Source organism: Convolutriloba macropyga, chromosome 10, assembly GCF_964194025.1.
Source record: "Convolutriloba macropyga chromosome 10, txConMacr16.3, whole genome shotgun sequence".
NCBI classification, from domain to species: Eukaryota; Metazoa; Xenacoelomorpha; order Acoela; family Convolutidae; genus Convolutriloba; species Convolutriloba macropyga.
In genome coordinates this window covers 25,138,941-25,161,582 of record NC_134477.1, presented here as the reverse complement: position 1 = coordinate 25,161,582, position 22,642 = coordinate 25,138,941, and the positions used below count along the sequence as shown (strand labels likewise).

Genomic DNA, 22,642 nt, shown 5'->3' with positions numbered 1-22,642 from the left:
AGTTGGGCAATTTCCGGCTTTTGTACGTCTCTTGATGTTTGTTAAGTACATATACAAGTTCCGTATTAGCACCTACTTTATCAGAATAATTACTTCACCAAGTAGATAATCTCTCACAAAGTTATTTACTGATTATGTGAATTTATCATCAAGAAACTCAAAAAAGTAAATATTGAGGCTTTTAGGCACTTGAAGTGTTTGCTAGTAAAACTGTCAATCTGCGGTTGTTTTTCATAAACATAAACAAATTAGGGGTTACAGGCCTAGATGGAAGTACTGGCTATATATGGCCTTGAAACTAAATGAATATTTATTAATATAAAGCACTTAATTATGGATATTTTAAGGAATATCATCACGTAACTATGAGGGACGAAATAGGGGCGTGACACTACCGGACTTTATGAAATTTTTCCATGAAAATTTTGAGAAGGAACTGGGTTTTTACAGTTTTTCTATAAAACATATAATATGCACAAGTATGAGGGTATACATATGTTTTTGTTGGAGCCACCCAATTTATGTTTTCTTAGAAAAGAGTTTTGGAACGAAAGCATTTAAGTTAAAGATAATGAAAGAAATTAAAGAAATAACGTTTAAGTGAAGGCAAGGTTAAAATGAAGTAGGTTGAGACAAGGTTAAAGGTTTCAAAGAGACATTTAGAGGAGGTAAAGGTGCGCTAATTCAGAATAAAGGTTGAAGACATAAAGTATAATGAAAGTTAAAAGAATAGTGGGAATTAGCATTGGTAATAATCATGGTTATTTCTTTGAATAATGGCTCTAAACTTGGTGTTGGGAAAACAAATATGGTCGAACTGAATCGATGGTTTAAAGCACTGGTTTATGTTGTGGATTGGAGTACTAGTTTGAACTTATAAAGCACTGATTTTTAGAACTTATGAATGAAGGGATTTTTTAACTGTTAAAAGAATAATACTTGTCGAACTATATAAGACTTTCAAGAATTCAAAGAATACTCTCCTCTCGGGGTTGAGCTTGATGGTCCAGTTCGTCGTCTGTGTTAAAACGGTCCATGGTATTGAGTGATATGGTAGAAGTTGCAGGCATGGAATTTCGTCGTTGTCGTTTGAGGGTTCCAAGTTCTTCTGGGGAGATGACTGTTGGCGGTTGCTTTAATTGTTTTGCTAGAGTAGTGACTACATCTGCTTTCAGATGTTTGGGTACAGAAACTACTGGGTTTAGCGGTACATTGGTTCCGTTAAGCTTCATGAAATTTGGTACCATTCGTCGTACAAAAGCTACTTTATGGTATAAGAACATGAAGAGAATATGTAGGGCTAGATTTCCGATAAAGACAATGATTGTTAGCGAGAGAGAAAGTTTGATTGGAACGTAGGATTCAAGTTTGTCAATTAGTGCTGGCTTAAATGACTTCATTTGAGTGGTAATTGGCTTTGCTGTAGCATCTAGTGACTCTATTGATAACTTTCTATTCGAGTAAATAAATTCGGTTTTAACTTTCTTCAATAAATCGAGGTTTGCTTCAGTACTGGAATCATATTTCGGAAGGTCGTTTATGTTAGGCACTGAGTCAATTAAGTGTGCAAGTGGATCTGGTAATTTTACATTAATTCTCGTTGCTGGAAGGTACTGACAACTTTGTAAATCAGCTCGGATTTTAATGTGGTCACTGAACATTGTATGTCCACATTTTAATGTGATTAAACAGATGTTACAACCTTTATGAGGAACATTGATGTGTCGGCCATTTTCATCCGTACCAATCTCGCTAAGGGTATAATCACTTGAAGCTGATGTTAGGAGCCAAATTCCGTATCCAAGGTTCTGTGCTCGTTCTGGGTTGGGTAATACAACCTTCTCTGTATCACATACTTTCAATGCTGAGATCGTGTGGTGAAACTTGAGGGTTGCTAGACACGAGGCGAATCCAAGGTGGGTTTCCATTGTCTCATGACAGATTCGGTATCGTGGCGATCCAAGACAGTTGTCATACTGAGCTTTCGTCAGTACTGTGGTTTCCATCTGTCCTTCTGAGATTGCTAAGTATTCTCCCTCTATTACATATCTTAAGGCGTCTACGGAGTCCTTCTGAGGCATAGGGATTACTATTGCACGATAAACTTCGAACACTGTCTGGCTAGAGGCTAGGGGAATGGCTAGTGTCAGTAAAAGTCCGTCTTCATATGTCGAAATCTCTTGTACTAATTTCGCATCGTAGTACGAAAGTATGTCAGTCATGGGTATTGCCAAAGTTAGACGATCTGGGGCGTTCTTTTGGCTATCATGGACTGCATCAAGGATCTTTATCAAAGATTTACGAGGTACTAAAGAGATTGGAAGACGTTTGTCTAGTAACGTAGGAATGGCATTTATAACATTAATTCGAAAGGAATATAAGGCTGCTCTATAACTTTTGATATCTGCGTAAAGAGTAAGAAGTAATGATGCTGCTGTGTCAAAGTTAAAGTTCAATTGTTGTTGTGATAATTGAATTTCCATACAGGAGGCTAGTGCATTCAGATTATGATCTAAAATTGCAAACTGTTCCTCTACTAGTTTCCAGTTTCTGTTCTGGTTTTCTTGCATTTCGTTTTGAACTTTGTAAACTTATGCAACTTCGTCAGCAACTAGGAAGAATTTCTCATCGGTTTGTGCACTGATTTCCATGACATAGTCGTTGAGGCTATTGAAACTGTTAGCTAATCGATCGATATTTTCAGCGTTTTGAGACGTTTGCTGACAAGATCCGAAAATTCCTGTGATTCCATCGCATCCTCCGCTGCTCATTGCTATTCCTGGACCAAAAAGTCCAATTCCAGGACTTTTTCAGTCTCGTTGCGTAATTTAAGGACTTCAATTTCGGCTTCTATTGTTTCATTGAGTATCTTTGTGTAAAGCCAATCAACATTGAAGGCGTCTGTTTGATTCCGATATGTAGTGCTGTATGTCAGGTTGCAAAACTCTGATTGCGTGATCCACTTTTTGGAGAGTTCATTAAGTAGAGTCTCTACTTGTTGTCTGATCGTGAAATTATAACGAGGAAACGGTACTAAAAATTCCACATTAATGAACTTTTCGGTAATTAGGATCTTCCTTCCTTATGGAAGATGATTCCTTTATCCAGAGCTGCTGCTGTGTTAATCGGATTCTCAAAGGTGGGGCCGAAAAATACGAGATTTAACACAATTGTAAGTAACATTTTCGTATTTCAATAATAACAACTATGTTTCAGGACAATCTTCTGCTGATGTGGCTCTTCTGAGTGTTTCAACTGGTTCTCTTTGGTCTTCCGGTGTTTATTTGTTCATTTATTTACTGTAATCAGGCTTCTAGTTCTGGTTTTCTCAATATGGCACTTGTTTATGTGATGTTTGTTCATTTCAGGTGACTTTATTTTGTGATCATGTGTGTTGATGTGTATGTTTTTTGATATTACTACTAAATATGGTGTTTAAACATGTTGAAGTGTGGTTATTTGGTTGAATGATGGATGTGTGATGATGGGAATAGTGGTTGGGGGGGTCGAATTAAGTCTTTACATGTCTTTTCGAGTTTTTCAGATTATTTGTTGTCAATATGTGCTTTAATATTACTATCGGCCCGAATAATATCACTCTGGGGTGCTGCGGCAACGAGACCAGGTATGTATCAAGGAACTGGGTTCACTGGTCTCGTTTGCGGCACCCAGAGTGTAATATCAATAATAGTACAGTAGTAGTTAATAGCTTAGAAGATGGAGGAGATGGATGGGACTGGGACTCAATATTATTATTAGTACTCATATTATTCTTATTATTCGGGATTGTTGGGATGTGGAGAAAGAGGAGGAGAGGAAGATGTGTGGGAGGAAGGAGGGAGAGGGAAGAGATTGAAGATCAGGAAGATGAGGGAGGAGTTGAGTTGGAGGAGACGGCAGTTTAACTAGTTATTTTTATTTATTTATTTAACTTATTAACTGACTTGTAGTTGTATATGTTTAGTTGTAGTTTGATGTAATATATCCTAATATACTGACTAATATACATGGTGCTACTAATATTTTATAAGGTGCTACTAATATCATAGTAATTAGTATATATCAAGACTTGTTTTGTTGGGAAGAATTGAGGACATAGTAAGGGGAGAAATAGGCAGAATTAGTGAGGCGTAGTGAATGTTAGTGAAGGGTGTAAGTGTGGTCAGGGTGATAATGTGTGTTTTACGTCATGTGTTGTTAACTATTAGCGGTCATTATAGCAATGAGTATTTTAACTGTTGTTGTGCCAAATTAATCGAATTTTAGTGCTATTTTGAGGCAGTTTATTTTGATAGCATTTATTCAGTTTGGATGATGCTGAGCGGTACTTGACTCGTTCTACTAGGACAAGGGGTCAGTCCGGTCAGAGTACTAGTGGTGGTGGTACCGTGGCTGAGGTTAGCGCCGATGAGAAATGACTAGTGTCGGTGCAATTGTATTCATCATGTAGTTTAATGTCATTTATAAGTGAGTTTTTACTTGTTATTTGGCAATTGTAGCTTTGATAGTTGGTTTTTACTGTTGGAACTAGGAACTGTGGTGTGTGTGAGCATGTGGTAACATTTTAATTGCGGTGTGTGTCTTTATAATGACATATTGGTGAAAGTGAAATTCTGGTGACATAACGACTTTTTTGATTTTTGAGCATTAACTTTAATTTACTTGTAAATTATTGATCATGGACTGGTTCTAATGGTTCTAGATGCTTACTCTGGTTGTTAGCAGCACTTGTGTGTAATGTGAACTGGTTTAGAAGAGTATTTGGTACTAATTTTCACATGTAATTTCTTCGTAATTTCGGCCATTTTTCCGCATCAGGGCTGGTGTTGCATATATGTGAATTTTTCAATTTTTATTGAATTTTGGGCAAATTTTTTGGCTTAGCCCACTCAGTAGACATCGGTGGCGAATAACTATGCTATAAATTCAGGTTTTTGGGAACTTTTTGGTCAACTTTTTCACTAATGTATGAAAAACCGAAAAATGCGAAAAATTGAGGGCTACAGCGTCACTCAATTTTTAAATTGCTCCAATCGGGCTCAAAATTGGTAGGTCGCTTCAGTGGCGCAATTTAAGCGTTTTTTGCAAAGTTATGATTGTTTTCGTGATCTGAACCTGGCTATTTTTGAATCATGAAATTTCGGTCTGAATAAGTCGTCACTGTTCATACATTAACGGTATTGAATGGTTAAAATGGTACTGTCTGTGCTTGTTACTAATGTATATTAGTGCATTATAGGGTTTGAAACTATTCATCGGGTCAGAACATTGATTTTTGCGTCCAAAATGCTAATTTTCAGGCATGATTTTTCCACTAATTGAGCTTCGTTGAGACATGTGTCAGTCTGGTGATTCTCTGGTGGCCTAAATCAGGTGCTAACTGTTAGCACTGATATCTTTGGCTATCAGGGGTAGCATTTTGGTGGCTTTGAAGTTGAATAACTTGTGTTTTGGGCCGGTTTTTCTGTGAAATTTTCTAGATTTTTTCTTTTGAAGCATCATGTTTTGTGCATAAGTTGAAGTAGATGGGAGATAATTGATTTTTGACAGTAATTGTGGATCATACTAGTGAATACTATGTTGGTAGCAGCTATTGGTGCAGTTTGGTGCGTAGTTTGACTTTATTATGTGGAGTTTTTCAATTTGTGTTATTTTCGATTTTTTCACTTTTTTCAATATTTATGAATTTTTGAGCGATTTTTTGGGTTTATTGGGCTTTGACAACTACTAGGGAGACTGAATATTGGATATGGGCGCACAAATCGGCTATTTGATACTATTTTTCTGGTCTAAATCTGGCTCTATTTTGACTAATTTGAGAAGAGTTTGGTAGGCTTCAGTTTTTTGTTATTATTTCAACATTTTACTTAACAATTTTCAATTTTTTCGATATGAGCGTGTAGAGCTTGAGCATGCGGATGTTTTAAGTTATCGGATTTTTGATCTATATTTCGCATTTTATGAACATGTTCGTAAAATTTCAAAAAGTCTCCAAAATTGAGGGGCCCAGCGTCACTCAATTTTTAAAATGCTTCGATTGAGCTGAAAATTGGTGAATCGCTTTATCGGCTCAAAAAACCCTGCAGCGCAACAATTTGGGCAGTTTCAACAATTTTTTCACGAGTTATAACGTTTTTGCTGCAGTGAACCTGGGTTTTTTGAAAAGGCTCAGATAGGGGATAGGTTATTGGTTATGAGGCTATGAAAAACTTGTTCGAAATTATTGATATAGCTATGGTTGGACTGCTCATGAGTAGGGCTAACTGAATTATCAATAAAATTGGGCATGTTCAGGTATTAAGATGCATTTTTGATCACTTTTTCTGGTAATTTACACTTGTGATTTTCGTTATTTTGTGTTTTCTCAGCTTGTATTGGCACTAGGGGGCTGGGAGTGCATATTCTGAGAGCTATAGATGTGGGAGCGCTGATAGTGTGGTTAATTGCTGTCAGAAGTTAATAATATTGACTCTAGCTGGAAATAACTGAATTTTTCCTGACAAAATTGTGGCGATTTCAGAGCTTATTTAGGTTTGTCTTCATGGTTGATACTGGGATGAGCTGGGACTAGTTTTTATGGTACTAAAAAGCTAGTGGGGGGTTGCACTAGGGTTGTAGGGGGTATAGGTGGCTTTTATTGGTTCAGGTGGAGAATAAAATGACAAAATTTTTGAAGCTGAGGATTGAAGCAGAAGCGCAATTTTCGTTTTTTCGTTATTTTTCAACATATACTTGGCAATATTGGGTTTTTATGGTTGTTTGAGGTTGTACCATGTAGGTGGCAGCTGGAGGCATTTGGGACAGTTTTTGGCATATTTATGTGGTATAATTTACACTACATTTTAATCAATTTTAACGCACTTTGGTAGGGTTCGGAATTTTTCTTTTATTGATTTTTGACGGGATTTTTGGGTACTGGGATGTCAAGCGTGAGCAGTTGGATGGTCTAGGGCTATAAAATGGGTCAATTGGGGGTTTTTTGTGGGAGCTATCATTGAATTCGAGCGCATTCGAAAAGTGTCAAAAATTGAGGGCTCCAGCGTCACTCGATTTTTAAAGTTCTCCAAATCGCTTCAAAATTTGCATGTCGGTTCCACGGCTTGAAAAATGCTGCAGCGCAAAAGTTTGGGATGATCGGGGCATTTTTCACAATTTTATGACTAATTTTCTGAAGTGAACCTAGGATTTTCGGAAGGGTCAATTTTAGGCTAAGTTTTTGGTACTTAGAACGGGTTGAATGGGGTCAATTATAGCTGGAATCGCTTCTACTGGATGAGGGCTTTTCAGAACAATAGGTTAAATTAGGTTCAGACAAGTAGTTCTGGAGATATAACAAAATGACTAGGATTTGAGGTCAAAATTTTTTGAATTTTTAGCGATTTTTGGGCTTTAGGGCTAAGTTTCTCGGGCTTGTTGGGCTTTTGGGGCAAATGAAGGGTGCTGCTTGACTGTACTGGGTCTGTAAATGCTAATGGATATAGATGGTTATGGGTAGAGGGTCGAAGACTTGACATATAAGCTCAAAAATGATGTTAAAGTCCAATTTATCATAGCCACTGGCGAGTTTTGGGAGACTTAAGTGTGAAATTTCTGCATCTATTACTATTTCTCTCAGTTCAAAGAGACTTGCTAATACGGAGTCGTATGTGGGTTTGTTGTATTATCTGAATTTGGTAACTAAACTGAAGATATAACGTTCGGAAATGGAGTCGAAGTAGATTAAAACTGAGCCAATTTCTGGTGGGTATCTAAGTCTAATTGCACTTGGGGCTGCTGGGTACCAGCTTTTGACTTGTCGGGCTAATCCCTTTGCCATTGCAAGGTCTGCTGATATACAGTGTGCAAAAGAGTATGGTGAATATAAGATATCTGTTGGAGAACTTAGATATGTTGCATTTATTTCTTGACTAAAATGGTTTAAATTTTGATTAGATGAGCCTGGTGAAGATTTTTTCGATTGAGATCTAGTTACTGGTTTGTTTGCTGAACTGCTGGGCTTTTTCATTGAATATTTTGCTATACTTGCTCTAACTTGATCTAGTTTCGTTTCTCTACTTGGTGTATTTGACTGTTGTGCTGCTTGTGCTGATGCTTTTATTGCTTCGCGTTTTTCTTCTTGTTCCAGTCTGGCACGTGCGTTTTTTGGTCTAGGACTGCCTGATCTTCTGACTTGGTTGGTTAAGTAAGTGTTTGTTCTATCTTCTTTATGCAACATTATTTCTCTATCAAATTTAAATCCGCGTACATTTTTTCGCTGTTGGTAGTCCAGTGGTTTGAATGCACTTTTCTCTGGTTTTCGTTTAGGATTATAAGGTCGCGCTCTTATTTTTCTATCAGTTAAAGCATATTGTTCTTCGTGTGTTTCTGGAGATGATTCAATATCGAATGGTACTTTTGACGGTTGTGGCTGTTGAGCTGGTAGAAACATTTCGTCATCTGATGAGGATGATACTAGAGGGACACTAATTTCTGGTTCTTGCTGTCTGATTTCATCAGCAATTAACGGATTAACTGGTATTCGGGCAATTTGCTCTGCGTCCAGATTTAGGTCAGCTAAATTTTCGTCTGAACTACTGTTTTCGTCAAAAAGATTTAGAATTGCTTCATCTGAACTTGAGGAGTCAAATACTGGAAGATGAACTGGGGCAGTTCGTGGTCTAACTGCTGGTGCTACTACCCTTGGTGGGGCCGGTGGTGCTGCTACTGCTGGTCCTGCTAATGGTCCACCTAGGGGAACATTTATGGTCACTCTGACTGGATCTTGTTTCTCTTTTGTAGCTTGTTTTATCTCCTTTTCTTGTTCGTTTATCAGTTCTGGAATGTGTTTATCAAAAAGATCTGGCTCCATGTGTTGTCTTCTAGATGGATCAGGTTGAAAGTTTGCCGGGTTGATGACTTCAAGGTCTTCAGGAGTTTCACTTGGCTTAATTGGCTTCAATCTGATGCGATGAACACATTGGGTGTAGTTCGTGTTTACTTTTCGAATGATGTAATTAGAATCAGTAAGGACTTTTTCCACTTTATATAGCGGTAGCCATTTCTGAACTTGGGAAGCTATTACTGTTGATTGCTCTAATAGCTTAGGATTTAAAAGTAAACAGAATGATTTTTCTGGAATTGGTTTTGCTGATGCTTTTTGATCATAATACTTCTTGTACTTCAAGTATGCGGTCGTCAGTTTTTCTTTGTTTTCTCCAAAATTTTGCATCATGGCGTCTTGCAGTTCATTTACAAAGTCAGAGTTTACTGCTACTGCATCCATTACTTTTCTGGAGAACCTAATGTCGAGGGGTTTTGTGGGTTCTCTTCCGTGGAATAAAGTTGAAGGACAACAATTTGTCGCTGAATGGTATGACGTATTATGAATAAAAGTTGCTAGTGGAACATATTTATGCCAATCTTTCCATTCTTCAGTATTGAGCTTTAATATTCGTTTCAGTGGTCCGTGAGATCGTTCTACTGCTCCAATAGTTTGAGGGTGCTTTAGTGAGGCATGTTTTAACTTTATTTCTAATAAACTTGCTAATTCTGACATTAATTCAGAAGTAAAGTTTGTTCCTAAGTCACTAAGTATTGTTTGAGGAATGTAGCTGTGTTGGAAGAACACCTTTACTAGTTCTCTGGCTACTGTATCAGCATATCCATTTGTTAATGGGACTGCGAATAGGTACTTTGTGAAAACATCTATTCCACTCAGAACATACTTATATTGTGATGACTTCAGGGGGCCTACTAAATCAATCTGTAGCATATCTCCTGGATATGATTGTAGTGAACTGACTGGTTGTAACTTTGGTGTAGTATGGATTTTTGGTACTCTGTTTAATTGGAGACAAGTGAGGCAATTTTTGATGAAACTAATGAAATGTTCGGTGAAGCCTGGGTAATAGAATCGCTTTCTGAATTCTTGAATTGTTGCTTTAATGCCTAAATGACCTGCTGTTTGTGAATTATGGAGTCTATAGATAGTCTCTTTCCACAAATGCTTAGGTACGCAGAATTGTTTATGAAGTACTTTTCCAGTATCATCATAAAAATTCCGGTATAAGACATTCCCTTCATGAATTAATCTATTTAAATGTTTGTGATACTTTTTTAAGTTGGTTGTAGCATACTTTAAGTCTGGTTGTTGATTGTTTTGTTGAATGCAGCTTATTACTATTCTAATATCTGCATCTTTTTGCTGCTCATCTGCTAAGTTAAGGCTAATTAAGTTGTCTGTAAGGTCTGGGAACTCATCTAATGGATTTGGGTACTCAATTGAATTTATTTCGTGTTTTCGTTTAAGTTTTAATAGCCCTTGAATTTCTGTAATTGGAACATTATTTTGTCGGTTTCCTCATAAACTCCTAGTTTTTTAAGAAAGTTAACTTCATCTTCGTTTATTTCGTCACCGAGGCTTTCAGTATCAAATAACACATTTAGTTCTACATTAGGGTTTTGTGCTTCTGTATCAATTTCTATTTCTTTAACTGGAATTCTGTCTGTTAACTTTAAAGACATTGTTGCTGATTTGTCATTCTCCATTCGCGAGAGAAAATCCGCTGCGTAATTAGCGCGTCCAGGAATGTGGGCAATTACTATGTTAAATGCGAGTTTTCTGTCTAAACAATTCCAAAGAGATGGTGGTATTACTTTTGATTGAAAGAATTGTGTGAGGCTTTTGTTGTCAGTGAGTATAATTACTTGTTTGCTTGATCCCCAAATGTAGTGTGAAAAGTAGTCCAGCGCATAGTACAAAGCTAGGAACTCTTTGTAGTATATTGAGAACTTTAATTGTGTGGCATTAAACAAATGCGATCCAAACGAAACGGGAGCGTATGTTTTCTTTTCTTTCCTGTTTCATTTACGTAGTCTTCCACCATTAGTACAAAATCTGCACCGTGGTAACTAGCGTCGCAAAGAATTACATACTGTAGGCCTGGTTTTGGCAATCGCAATGTTACATTCGTTGCTTCCATTAAATCCTTCTTTATTACTTCTAATGCTTTTACATGTTCTTCTGTGTAATCTATTACTGCATCCTTCTTCAGGAGCTTGTAAAAGGACATTAGTTTTTCACCTAGATTAGGGATGTAATTTCGGAAGAATTACGTGAAGCCGATTAATCGTTTTACTTGTTTTGTTGTTTTCGGCATTTTGAATTTATCTAGGAATTTAGTTATTTTCGCTTTTTCTGGTGATATTCCTTCTGCACTGATATTATTTCCAAGGAATTTCATTGTATTTGTTGCTATTTCACACTTTTCAGGAGACAATTTCAGTCCCGATTGACGTATACATGTAAAGATTTCTCGTAAAGAAGGTACCAATTGTTCAAAATTTGTTACTGCATTTCCGATATCATCCATAAACTGGGTACAATTTCCTGATCACTCCAATCCATGCCGTGTATTTCCTGATCACTCCAATCCATGCCTTGTGGAAGCTGCACTCAGATAGGCAACAGCATAATGACCGAAGTCACTGTTTGATTCATTAACCTCCGGAGCTGGGCGGGGAAATAAATTATAATTGTTTTTTATTTTTGTTTAAACTTTTGTTTTGCCCTCTTTTTTAGTTAATAATTAAGTTATGGTTTCAGTAATTTATTATTCTGATGTTATCTGATAATCAGTAATGATATTGTCAAGGTTAATATCTCTGTCTGATTGAAGTTTGTTACGAATAAGGCCAAATTTGCGAGATTTCTGATTTAAACTTTTTGCTGTCCAATAAATTGCTACACGTTTATCATCTTTATCTAGCACATAAATAACGATGGATTTATAAGCTGAAGAGGAAAAAGCGCTTACTATCTGAGCTTGTGTTTTATTGCTGTTATGGGTGTAGTTGATGTTATTGCCTTCGATATGTTCAACAAAATTGGGGGAAGCGCGACAATTATTAATAGCGGGGAGATTTTGTTCTTTATAAATTGACATAAATAAAGCACCAAAATAATTTTACAAAATTATTTACTCACAATATCCTCGTTTGTAAATACCCTGTGTTGTTGTTGTCCGTTGTGGCGGCTGTGGTTGAGTTTTGTTCCAGTTAGTGTCCACTCAAACTTTTTTGAATTGTTACACTTAGACCACGTAGACACAAACACAGTTTCCACCCATTCTTTCCTTTGTTACTGCTTTGTGCGTTATCATTTTGGTCGAGAAGGAAGTGCTGGATGTGATTCTAGATGATTGGAGGATCTTAAGGTAATGAAGAAGAAGAGAAGAAAGAAAACAACAAAATAAAAGAAGAAAATATCAAATTTATCGAGGAATTTATCGAAATATCGGTTCGTTAAACTGGAAAACAGTTAATAACTCCTGTCACCATGTTACGCACTGACTTTTAATAGTGTTCCTCGAGGTGTTATTGTGGTTTATATGAGGAGTAATTAACTTGAATAATTGCCGTTTTACAAGGACTTATTTTGATGTTTCACAGTACGATTTTTAGCAGATATATTTTGAATAAAATTAGCTAGTAATAGCCTTTTATTGAGCGGTTCGGATGCGTGATATATCCACTAGTTTGCCTTGTATTTTGAGTCCCGTTAGCCTAAGTTTCTGCTTTAACAAAGTCTATCAAACTTGGAAGTTTTTCAAGAGAATTTCCAGTTCAACCTTTAATTAATTAGGCGAGAATTAATCAGTAACATTAGTAAGAAGTTTCTCAAGTTTTATCAGGTTTTTATAAGATGATAGGCAACTGATTGTCAGGCTGGTTCTCCGGTGTTCTGGTGATAGTTGGGTCCGCAGGACTGTGCCTTGAGTTGTATTGGTCCTTCGCAAATATTTACTGATTTTCAAGTTGGGCAATTTCCGGCTTTTGTACGTCTCTTGATGTTTGTTAAGTACATATACAAGTTCCGTATTAGCACCTACTTTATCAGAATAATTACTTCACCAAGTACATAATCTCTCACAAAGTTATTTACTGATTATGTGAATTTATCATCAAGAAACTCAAAAAAGTAAATATTGAGGCTTTTAGGCACTTGAAGTGTTTGCTAGTAAAACCGTCAATCTGCGGTTGTTTTTCATAAACATAAACAAATTAGTAATTCACCTACTACTGTTTTTTGTTCATCATTGAGGGCTGATTTTTCCCACGGAAACTTGCTCAAAAATGTTATTTTATTCTGATGATTACCCTTTGGATCTAATTTCTCCATTTCTTGCAGTTTTAGTAGTTGCTCATAGATATCTCTCTGCAAGGGCGACAAATTTGTCGGATCTGGGCACGTTTCAGGCATTGGGAACCATAGTTTTTCATATTCTGGCGCTGGTTTCGCTGGTTGAGATTTTCTTTTCGGGGTGTCTGTAACTTGAATTAATTGATTTATTTCTGTTAAGTAATTTTCGCTCATTTTTGCAACATTTATTAATTGAGGATCTACTTCTAACAACTTTTCTGCTTGGTCTGATGTTAAGAATGAGAATTTGGCTATTTCTTCGCCTTTGTTTATGGTAATTGGGTGGTCAGTATTGTTCAGGACATAGATGTAGAGAATGTTATTTTCAGCAACTTTACTTAAAGAGGATGTTAATATTACTTCACTGTCTTTTTCAAAGATTTCGTTTGGAATTCTTACTCCACAAAGGTCAGCGAATGATTCTAGTTTGTCATAAAGCTTGAATTCTAATACTGCTTGTTGATTTGGCTGTAAAACTTGCTTTTTCTGTGTATAAACTCCAAATTTTTTGCGTTTTACCACTCTTCTAGGTTGCTTTTCTGGCTTTATTTCATTTATTTGTAATGTTTGATCAGGGAATTTAATGTAGCTTTGTCCTGGGCAAATGCTAACTTTATGTTTAACAAAGAATGGGTTGCCTAATATTACAGGAGTTGTGACAATTAAAATACAGGAGTTGTGCTTTGTCAATTTTAACTATATTTCCGTTTGCCATTTTAACTTTATCTAGATCTGGCTTTTCTATTTCTGTTATTGAATTGATATTTGTGTTAATTAGCTCCTTGTAAAACTCACGACTTATCACGTTGGCAAATGCTCCTGTATCGATTAGTGCGCGTCTTTCTAATTCTCCATTAAATTTAACTTTAACATAGGACAATGTTCTGCCTAAAAGTGGGACAATGGTGAATAATTGCTGAACATGTGGTGTTGGCTTTGGTGCGGATTGAGGTACTTGTGTTGGGAGTTGCACAGAATTATTAACTTTACTTTTATTATTATTACTTTTGCGTTTTCTACGCTTTTTGTTACTTTTGTTTTAAACTTGCTCTATTACTTTATCTAAACTAGGACTAGACGTGCTTGCGTTATAATAGTTAACTGAGTTTTTATAATTTTTTTTGTTTTTTAAAGTTGGGTGGCTTTATTAGTTTTTTTGTTGATTAAATGGGTAATTCATACCTCTCATATTTCTATTTTGAGGGTTACTTGCACGATTAGACTGATTTAATTGTTGAGTATTATATCGGTTTTGTACTGGAGCTGGACTATCGTAAACTATACCCTGTCTAAGAAGGTTTTGAGGGGTATTTTTTATTGGGAACCGGTAAACTGGTCTATTAACATAAGCTGGGTGAACAAATGGGGGACTATCTGAAGGTTCGGTCCAATAATTACGAGTTTGTGGCTGTTCGTTATAATAAAACGGTCTAGGGGCATTAAATTGCGGTCTAAACTCTCGGTAATTATTACCACGAGGGGCATACTGTTGCTGGTGCCGATAGTTTTGCTGAAACTGACTATAATTGGGCTGATATTGACGGTAATTTGGTCGATAATTCTGATATTGGGGCCGGAAATTTTGTCTATAACTTTGTCTGTAGACTTGTTGAGGGTAATGTGGTGTGAATATGTTTACTGGGCCTTGTTCTGATGGCTCATTTTTAGGTGCTGATCTCTGCTCAAGTTTCTGCTCAAGTTCTTTCTGATTATTTGAAATAGTAGTTATTGCTTTTAACATTTTATCAGTATTTGTTTCCGTTATTTCATTCAAACCGTCGTCGAAGTACTCTTCTCTGTTGCACATCTCCCTAATTGCAATTTGTTGGCTAGCTTAGGTGCATAACTGATCTATTGTATCTGTTTCTGGCCTTTCTAAGAGCTTACGCTTAAGCCAGTTTGGCATAGACTTAATAAAGAAGCGCTTTATAAAGAATCGCTCAAGTCATCCTGCGTGAATCTATTTCTTAGAGCTGTTATACTGTCTTCAAAAACTAGTCTGGTAGCCTCTGGTAGGGTTAAGAAGTATCGTAAAGCGTCTCCTTTTAAATGTAAATGCAGAAAGTTCGCTTGTTGCGCGTTTGCGATTGCTGCAACTCCGATTGCACCTGTTATTAGTTGTTCAAACTCGTTAAAATTGTCCGTTTCTGATCCGGAAAAAGGCGTGATGTTGATCTGCGCGTGTGCCATTTTGCTTTTTTTTCCCGTTTAGATTATATACTTTTCGTTCTATCAGTCTTACTTTCGTTCTAAAGTATTAAATAGCACGCTTAACTTAACTTAATGGAGATTAAGGGGGTTTAAGAGAAAACAGTTAAATGAATAGCACAAGAATATCGAAAAAGAAACTACTAAAACCTTTCGTTCGGAAAATAATAAAGATGGGCTGCTTATAAACCTATTCCTAAAGCTCCGGTCGAATCGTCAGACTTATATCGTTGAAGCCGTATGGGCCGCCGAAGTCTCACCTCTAAAAGAGTGCCCCTTAGTCTAAGAAAATTCGGGGGGACCACGACCGCACATGCCTTGTGGAAGCTGCACTCAGATAGGCAACAGCATAATGACCGAAGTCACTGTTTGATTCATTAACCTCCGGAGCTGGGCGGGGAAATAAAATATAATTGTTTTTTTTTTGTTTAAACTTTTGTTTTGCCCTCTTTTTTAGTTAATAATTAAGTTATGGTTTCAGTAATTTATTATTCTGATGTTATCTGATAATCAGTAATGATATTGTCAAGGTTAATATCTCTGTCTGATTGAAGTTTGTTACGAATAAGGCCAACTTTGCGAGATTTCTGATTTAAACTTTTTGCTGTCCAATAAATTGCTACACGTTTATCATCTTTATCTAGCACATAAATAACGATGGATTTATAAGCTGAAGAGGAAAAAGCGCTTACTATCTGAGCTTGTGTTTTATTGCTGTTATGGGTGTAGTTGATGTTATTGCCTTCGATATGTTCAACAAAATTGGGGGAAGCGCGACAATTATTAATAGCGGGGAGAATTTGTTCTTTATAAATTGACATAAATAAAGCACCAAAATTAATTTTACAAAATTATTTACTCACAATATCCTCGTTTGTAAATACCCTGTGTTGTTTTTGTCCGTTGTGGCGGCTGTGGTTGAGTTTTGTTCCAGTTAGTGTCCACTCAAACACTTTTGAATTGTTGTTACACTTAGACCACGTAGACGCAAACACAGTTTCCACCCATTCTTTCCTTTGTTACTGCTTTGTGCGTTATCATTTTGGTCGAGAAGGAAGTGCTGGATGTGATTCTAGATGATTGGAGGATCTTAAGGTAATGAAGAAGAAGAGAAGAAAGAAAACAACAAAATAAAAGAAAATATCAAATTTATCGAGGAATTTATCGAAATATCGGTTCGTTAAACTGGAAAACAGTTAATAACTCCTGTCACCATGTTACGCACTGACTTTTAATAGTGTTCCTCGAGGTGTTATTGTGGTTTATATGAGGAGTAATTAACTTGAATAATTGCCGTTTTACAAGGACTTATTTTGATGTTTCACAGTACGATTTTTAGCAGATATATTTTGAATGAAATTAGCTAGTAATAGCCTTTTATTGAGCGGTTCGGATGCGTGATACATCCACTAGTTTGCCTTGTATTTTGAGTCCCGTTAGCCTAAGTTTCTGCTTTAACAAAGTCTGTCAAACTTGGAAGTTTTTCAAGAGAATTTCCAGTTCAATCTTTAATTAATTAGGCGAGAATTAATCAGTAACATTAGTAAGAAGTTTCTCAAGTTTTATCAGGTTTTTATAAGATGATAGGCAACTGATTGTCAGGCTGGTTCTCCGGTGTTCTGGTGATAGTTGGGTCCGCAGGACTGTGCCTTGAGTTGTATTGGTCCTTCGCAAATATTTACTGATTTTCAAGTTGGGCAATTTCCGGCTTTTGTACGTCTCTTGATGTTTGTTAAGTACATATACAAGTTCCGTATTAGCACCTACTTTATCAGAATAATTACTTCACCAAGTAGATAATCTCTCACAAAGTTATTTACTGATTATGTGAATTTATCATCAAGAAACTCAAAAAAGTAAATATTGAGGCTTTTAGGCACTTGAAGTGTTTGCTAGTAAAACTGTCAATCTGCGGTTGTTTTTCATAAACATAAACAAATTAGGGGTTACAGGCCTAGATGGAAGTACTGGCTATATATGGCCTTGAAACTAAATGAATATTTATTAATATAAAGCACTTAATTATGGATATTTTAAGGAATATCATCACGTAACTATGAGGGACGAAATAGGGGCGTGACACTTCCTCAAAACATTGTTTTCAAGAACAGATTGACTTGTAGCAGGGTGCTGCAGTCGTGAAAGTCAAGCCCAAGAAACTGAAGTCTATTGGCTTCGTAGTGTTGACGCCTGGTCATGGGTAGAATAGATTGAGATTAGAGATTCTGTCGCCTTTAAATTCCCACCTGTAGTGTGACAATTGTGTTTGCCACTTATGTACTCATTGCCTATTACTGATGAGCAAATTTTCATTAGCAGATTTCTGTTTTTTTTTCATTCAAGATCGAAGTGTTTGCTTGCTACTTGATAATTTTACAAGAGAACACCAATGCCAACAGAAATTATATTAGTCCTGCGGTTTTAATGCGATTTTTCGCTTGACCGATTTTTCGTCTCGAAAAAGAGTTTGACCTCGTTTCTTAGAGTTTGACCCCCCTTTTGTTAGTCGGTTATGTTTTGTGTTCCAGAGGATATTTACCGTATGCTCCCACATGAGAAGGTTGAGTTGGAACACAAGTTTGCCCAGTGGGCAGAGACTAACCCGGAGCTGATTCCCAAGCCACCCAAAGATCAGAAGGAAAAAGACTGGGGAGGCGACGAGCCCAAGGTGTGTGCAATCCAGTTGTCTTTTAGGCATTTAGTCCTTTGTAATAACAGAGCGCGGTAACCTTGTGTGTCCGCTAAAACAAAGACCAAATATCGAACAAAATAAATAAGGAAAAAGGATGTCTAATCAACTTAAAGTTTAAAGTCTATAAGTGAAGAGAGCCAGTTTTAGGATTTAGTCCATAAAATTTAGGATAGTTTTAATTTAAATTTGGCAGTTTTTGCATAAGTCCGTAGCTCTAAAAAATGCTGACAAGTAGTGAAATGTCGTACGTTGTAGGGTCTTGACGAGTCCGTATATAATCTGGGTGGTGGATCTAGAGAGGATAGTGCAATGGCGAAGATTCCTCACACAATTGTCGGATATCAGCAGGCCAATCCTCTGGAACTGGAGGAAAATCTAAGGTACCTCATTGCTTTTCAACAAAGCTTTTCAAACAAGAATTTGGATTGTATCGGAGCTCTGTCGTTTTACGACTCGAAGTGGAGTTTTGGTGGAGAGTCCTTTTTATCGATATTTTGGACTGCATTTAAAACAGTTAAAAGTCTGCTGCACGTGAAAACTAAGAGTTTAGGTCAAACCGCTGAATTAATTGAAGAGCAGAGAGAATATTGATTTTCTGATCATGCCAAATTTTGAGAGAACGAGAAAACTCAAAATGCGAGGCAAAATAACCTATGCGAGGAAAATTTTTGATCACCTGCGACTTGTTTTAAACAGTTTTTCTCTTTTTTTCATCTAGTTTTTTTTGGGTTAAGTGCCTTTTCTAAACCATAAGTAACTGTACGTTTGGAGCATTTTTCACCAATATCATTCTTCAGTCACAATACTTTCAGATGCATTGAGCTTTTTTTCTGATTTAGACGTCTCTTAGCACTTTCTGTATCCGTTTCCCAGTTTTTAATAGCCCCCCTCATCTTCTCAGCAGGCTATTATTGTGCTCCTTTTTTATAATTCACAATTTAAATTGTATTGGTGAGCTGTATTTTATCTGTTCACACTTATTTTGGTCTTTTGTCAGTGAGAAGTCAAATCGGAGAAGTGATTTTAGTCACACTGGAGTAATCAGAGGGGCGACATTTTTCAAAGTGCTGTCTAGAGTGATGTGAGGAATGGTGTTTAAGCAGATTCAGTTTTCGAGTGCAAATTTTTCACGCGCTGCAATTTGACTTCTGTTTTTGCTGCTTTCTTTTCATTTTCTTTACGAATAGTTTTGAAATGCAGTACCCCTTAAACCCCTTAAAAGGCAATTAATGGTTTTCAGACTTTTACTCTATTTGTTTTCGTGAATGAGTCATTTTTTGGATTTCGCCTGTTTTTGTGAAGTTCTTCTTGTTGGTTTATGTAGTCTTATCGATAATAGGTCGTATTGCTCTCTACTGAGACAAGTTTAAATTAATTTATTGATTTGAGCTGAAGTTAAAGACTTTAACGACTCCGACACAAAATGATATGAAAGAATGTTAGTATTTTTGGACATCTTCATCTTTTGTAGTTTTGTGTTCTGTCGCTAATTCTTATTATGGACAGCTCTAAGTGGCTACCTCATGAGTACAAGTTGGATCAATTCCAAAGTTTTCATTCATATCTAAAAGTTTTGGCTGCCTTGACACCACCAGCTTTCGAAAAATATTTTCTTCGCATTGCGCCGCTTATAGTTTCTTTTTTGTTGTTGTCAGCCAGCTTTCATTAGCTCTTTTGTTATGAATATTTTAGTTAATTTAGTTTTGTATTTAAGAACTGCAGGTATTGACGACTCTGACGTCGCTTGTTTTCAACATTTATTTGTGATTTTTTCGGATTTTGCGAGATCTTGTAGTTTTTGTTGTTCGTTCACTCAATCTCAACATTGACTGATCTCGCTTCAAAATGTGCCATATCGGAATCTTATTTAATAGTTTTCAATCATATCTAACAGATTTCACGACGTTGACATTACTTGTTTAAAAATATTTATGATTTTTTTCTTTTGTCTTTTTTGTAATTGTATTTTTGTTGTCCTCTCGGATAGTCTCATCACTGATAGGTCTTATTTGCTCTCCAATTACGCATAATTGTATCTATTTAAGAATTTTAGTTTGTGATTATTTTTTATCGTTGTCTGCATTTGTTGCTTCTTTATTTGCGGGGTCCCCAATTGTTTAAGCAATGTTGAGATATGCTTTTTAATAGATATTGCGATAGAAGTTGAAGAGTTCAAGTTATAATTGTGTGTTATATTGACTTTGATGCCACTAGTTTTCAATTGCATCCGTAATGTAAGTTTTCTTTTCCATATTTGTGTTGTGGGTGCGCTGTTTGCTTTACCTGCAGTGGTTTCTACAAAGTTTGTGTTTGCTGTCTAAACTCCTTTTGTGCTAATGTCTCCTAATGTGCTGAAGTTGAAGTTGCTGGGAATGGAAACTTTAGTAACACTATTTTTCCAAAGGATTTTTTTTCGACTTTTGTGTTCTGTTCATTTTCTGGTATATGACTTTCTGGTATGACGTTTTTGTATATGATTTAATTTTTATCGGAGACCATTTTTAAGGAGGCTGATATTGTTGTCTTCAGTTGCTTCATTTCTTTGATTTATAATTCAGGAGATGTCATGCTATGTTTTTTTTTACTTCAGCGAATAAAAATTTGTATCCCTTTGCCTCTTTCTGCCACTTTTTCGATATTTTGCATGAAATTTTTCAACTTTTCTGGGCCAGTTTCATTCTTCCAGTATTCTGCTCAAAGTGCTTCTAAACAGTAGTTGCTCAACAAAGAAATCTAAAATGAACAGAATAAGGAGAAAAGACAAAATCAATTTCAGATACGAGATAAACCTTTAGAGACCAATTTTAGATGCCCGCTACTTGAACTTTGTTCTTATATACTATCTCTAATACTTATTGGTATTGATAGTAGCCCCTGCATCCCCTCATTTAGAAGCAGTCGTTTGTCTAACAACGAAATGAAATCAAAATTGCTTACACGTTTGAAATATTTTTGTACATGAATCATTTTTTTCTATTTTATCAAAATCGGGGTTATTGGAATCAATGGTGGCTATTTTCCAGCAATCTGCCGTGTATCTTTATACTGTGTGGGGTAGTTTTTGTTAGAAAATAATTTTCTTATTTGTTTCAGCGACCCTTCGATTTGATTGATATCACTTGAGGTTTATTTTAGTGGAAGGAAATTGGTCTGGGGAATTTCTGTTAAATGAGAAAATTTAAAGCTTCGGTGGGCGACATTTTTGATGAATTTTGATTTTATTTTTTTCCCCAAATTTTTGGAAAATTATCATTTTGTTCCAAGATTCTTTATGAGCCAGTGAGTCTTTTTAAAGATTGAATTAGGGATACTGGATAGTCTCTTGAGAAAATTAATTGGTTTTGAAGATTTTATTATCTTGAATTCTAGCAAGATTTTGTTAAAATTAGCGATTGTTTTCAAACTTTTTAAATATTTTCGTCCTTTTCTGAGTTCAACGATCATTAGTCGCGAACAAAGTTTTTCAAGTCTTGCAGATAGGTAAGTTGACATAACTCCAGAGACCAAAAATAGTTCGGAACATTTTTACTGCGAAATCTGGAAGCTTTTCTTTTTAGTTTCGCAAAATTTTGCAAATTTTTAAAATATCAGTTTTACTTGATCTATTTGCTAACAAAGCTAGAAATTTAAAAGTTGCAGAGTCCAATCAGGCTAAAGTTAGGCTCACTAAACCAAACCGTGGCCAGCTACTGACGAAGCCAACCGCACGCCGGTCGTTTGAGAGCAGTTCGCCCCATGTTAGTCGGTTATGTTTTAATTTTCCAATCCTGCATCCTTCGTTTTCGGTTTCAATCTGAATGACTTAACGGAGTGGCTAGTTTTTGTTTTTTAGCCTAGAGGTGGGATAGGCTTAAATTACGCTTGGAGTCAGTTTTGGAGTCTTGCCGCTATGCTGTTTTTTTATGTTGTTTTTACACATTTTTCCATTTTGTGTTGAAAGCTGGATGAACAGGTAATTCAGCATTAAGTTTGATTAGAGGCCCTAAGCTGGTTTTGTAGTCTTTTTGGTGCTGAACCTGGTGATAACTCCTAAATTCAAAATGAAAAGTGCCTTTTTTAAGATTTTGAGCCCAAAATGGTCTAATTTGTCTTTTGTTTTTGTTATTTTGAAGTTTTTGTTGCAAGGTTATTATATTAACGTTTTTCAAATTTCATGATTTCTTTTGCGAGCCTTAATTTCCGGGCCACAAAATTGTCTGTTTTGGTGAAGATCTTAACTAACCAAAATTAGTAATTTTTGCGATTTTTTTTCAATTTTTTTGAAAATTTTCAGGCATATTCATCGATCCTAAAGGGTCATTGAAACTTTCCGAGGGCTTCACGAAGTTTTGGTGAATGTTTTATTGGAAAAAACAAAATAGTTTTGAACATTTTTATGTCACAATTTTTAGCGATTTTTCAAAGTTGCAATCTGAATTTTTCAAATTTGTTTGTTTTTAGTTCATCGATGTTAAAGATTCAGTAAATTTTTTTAGGATTTGCAGATGGGTTATTTGACAACGAAATAATTTTGAAGACATCAATATCACAAGTTTTAGCAGCTTTTAACTACATTTGCAATT

At 36.1% G+C, this 22,642-nt stretch overlaps 1 protein-coding gene across 2 annotated transcripts in view; it reads left to right on the top strand.

Annotated features, from left to right (window-relative positions):
- The window catches only part of LOC142348835 (uncharacterized), a 199,139-nt gene that overhangs the window by 81,981 nt on the left and 94,516 nt on the right, over positions 1-22,642 (top strand). For both annotated transcript variants that reach the window (XM_075400369.1, XM_075400368.1), the window contains exons 7-8: positions 17,917-18,056; positions 18,336-18,460. In XM_075400369.1, the coding sequence (XP_075256484.1) occupies positions 17,917-18,056; positions 18,336-18,460 (265 nt within the window). The remainder of the gene's footprint in view (positions 1-17,916; positions 18,057-18,335; positions 18,461-22,642) is intronic.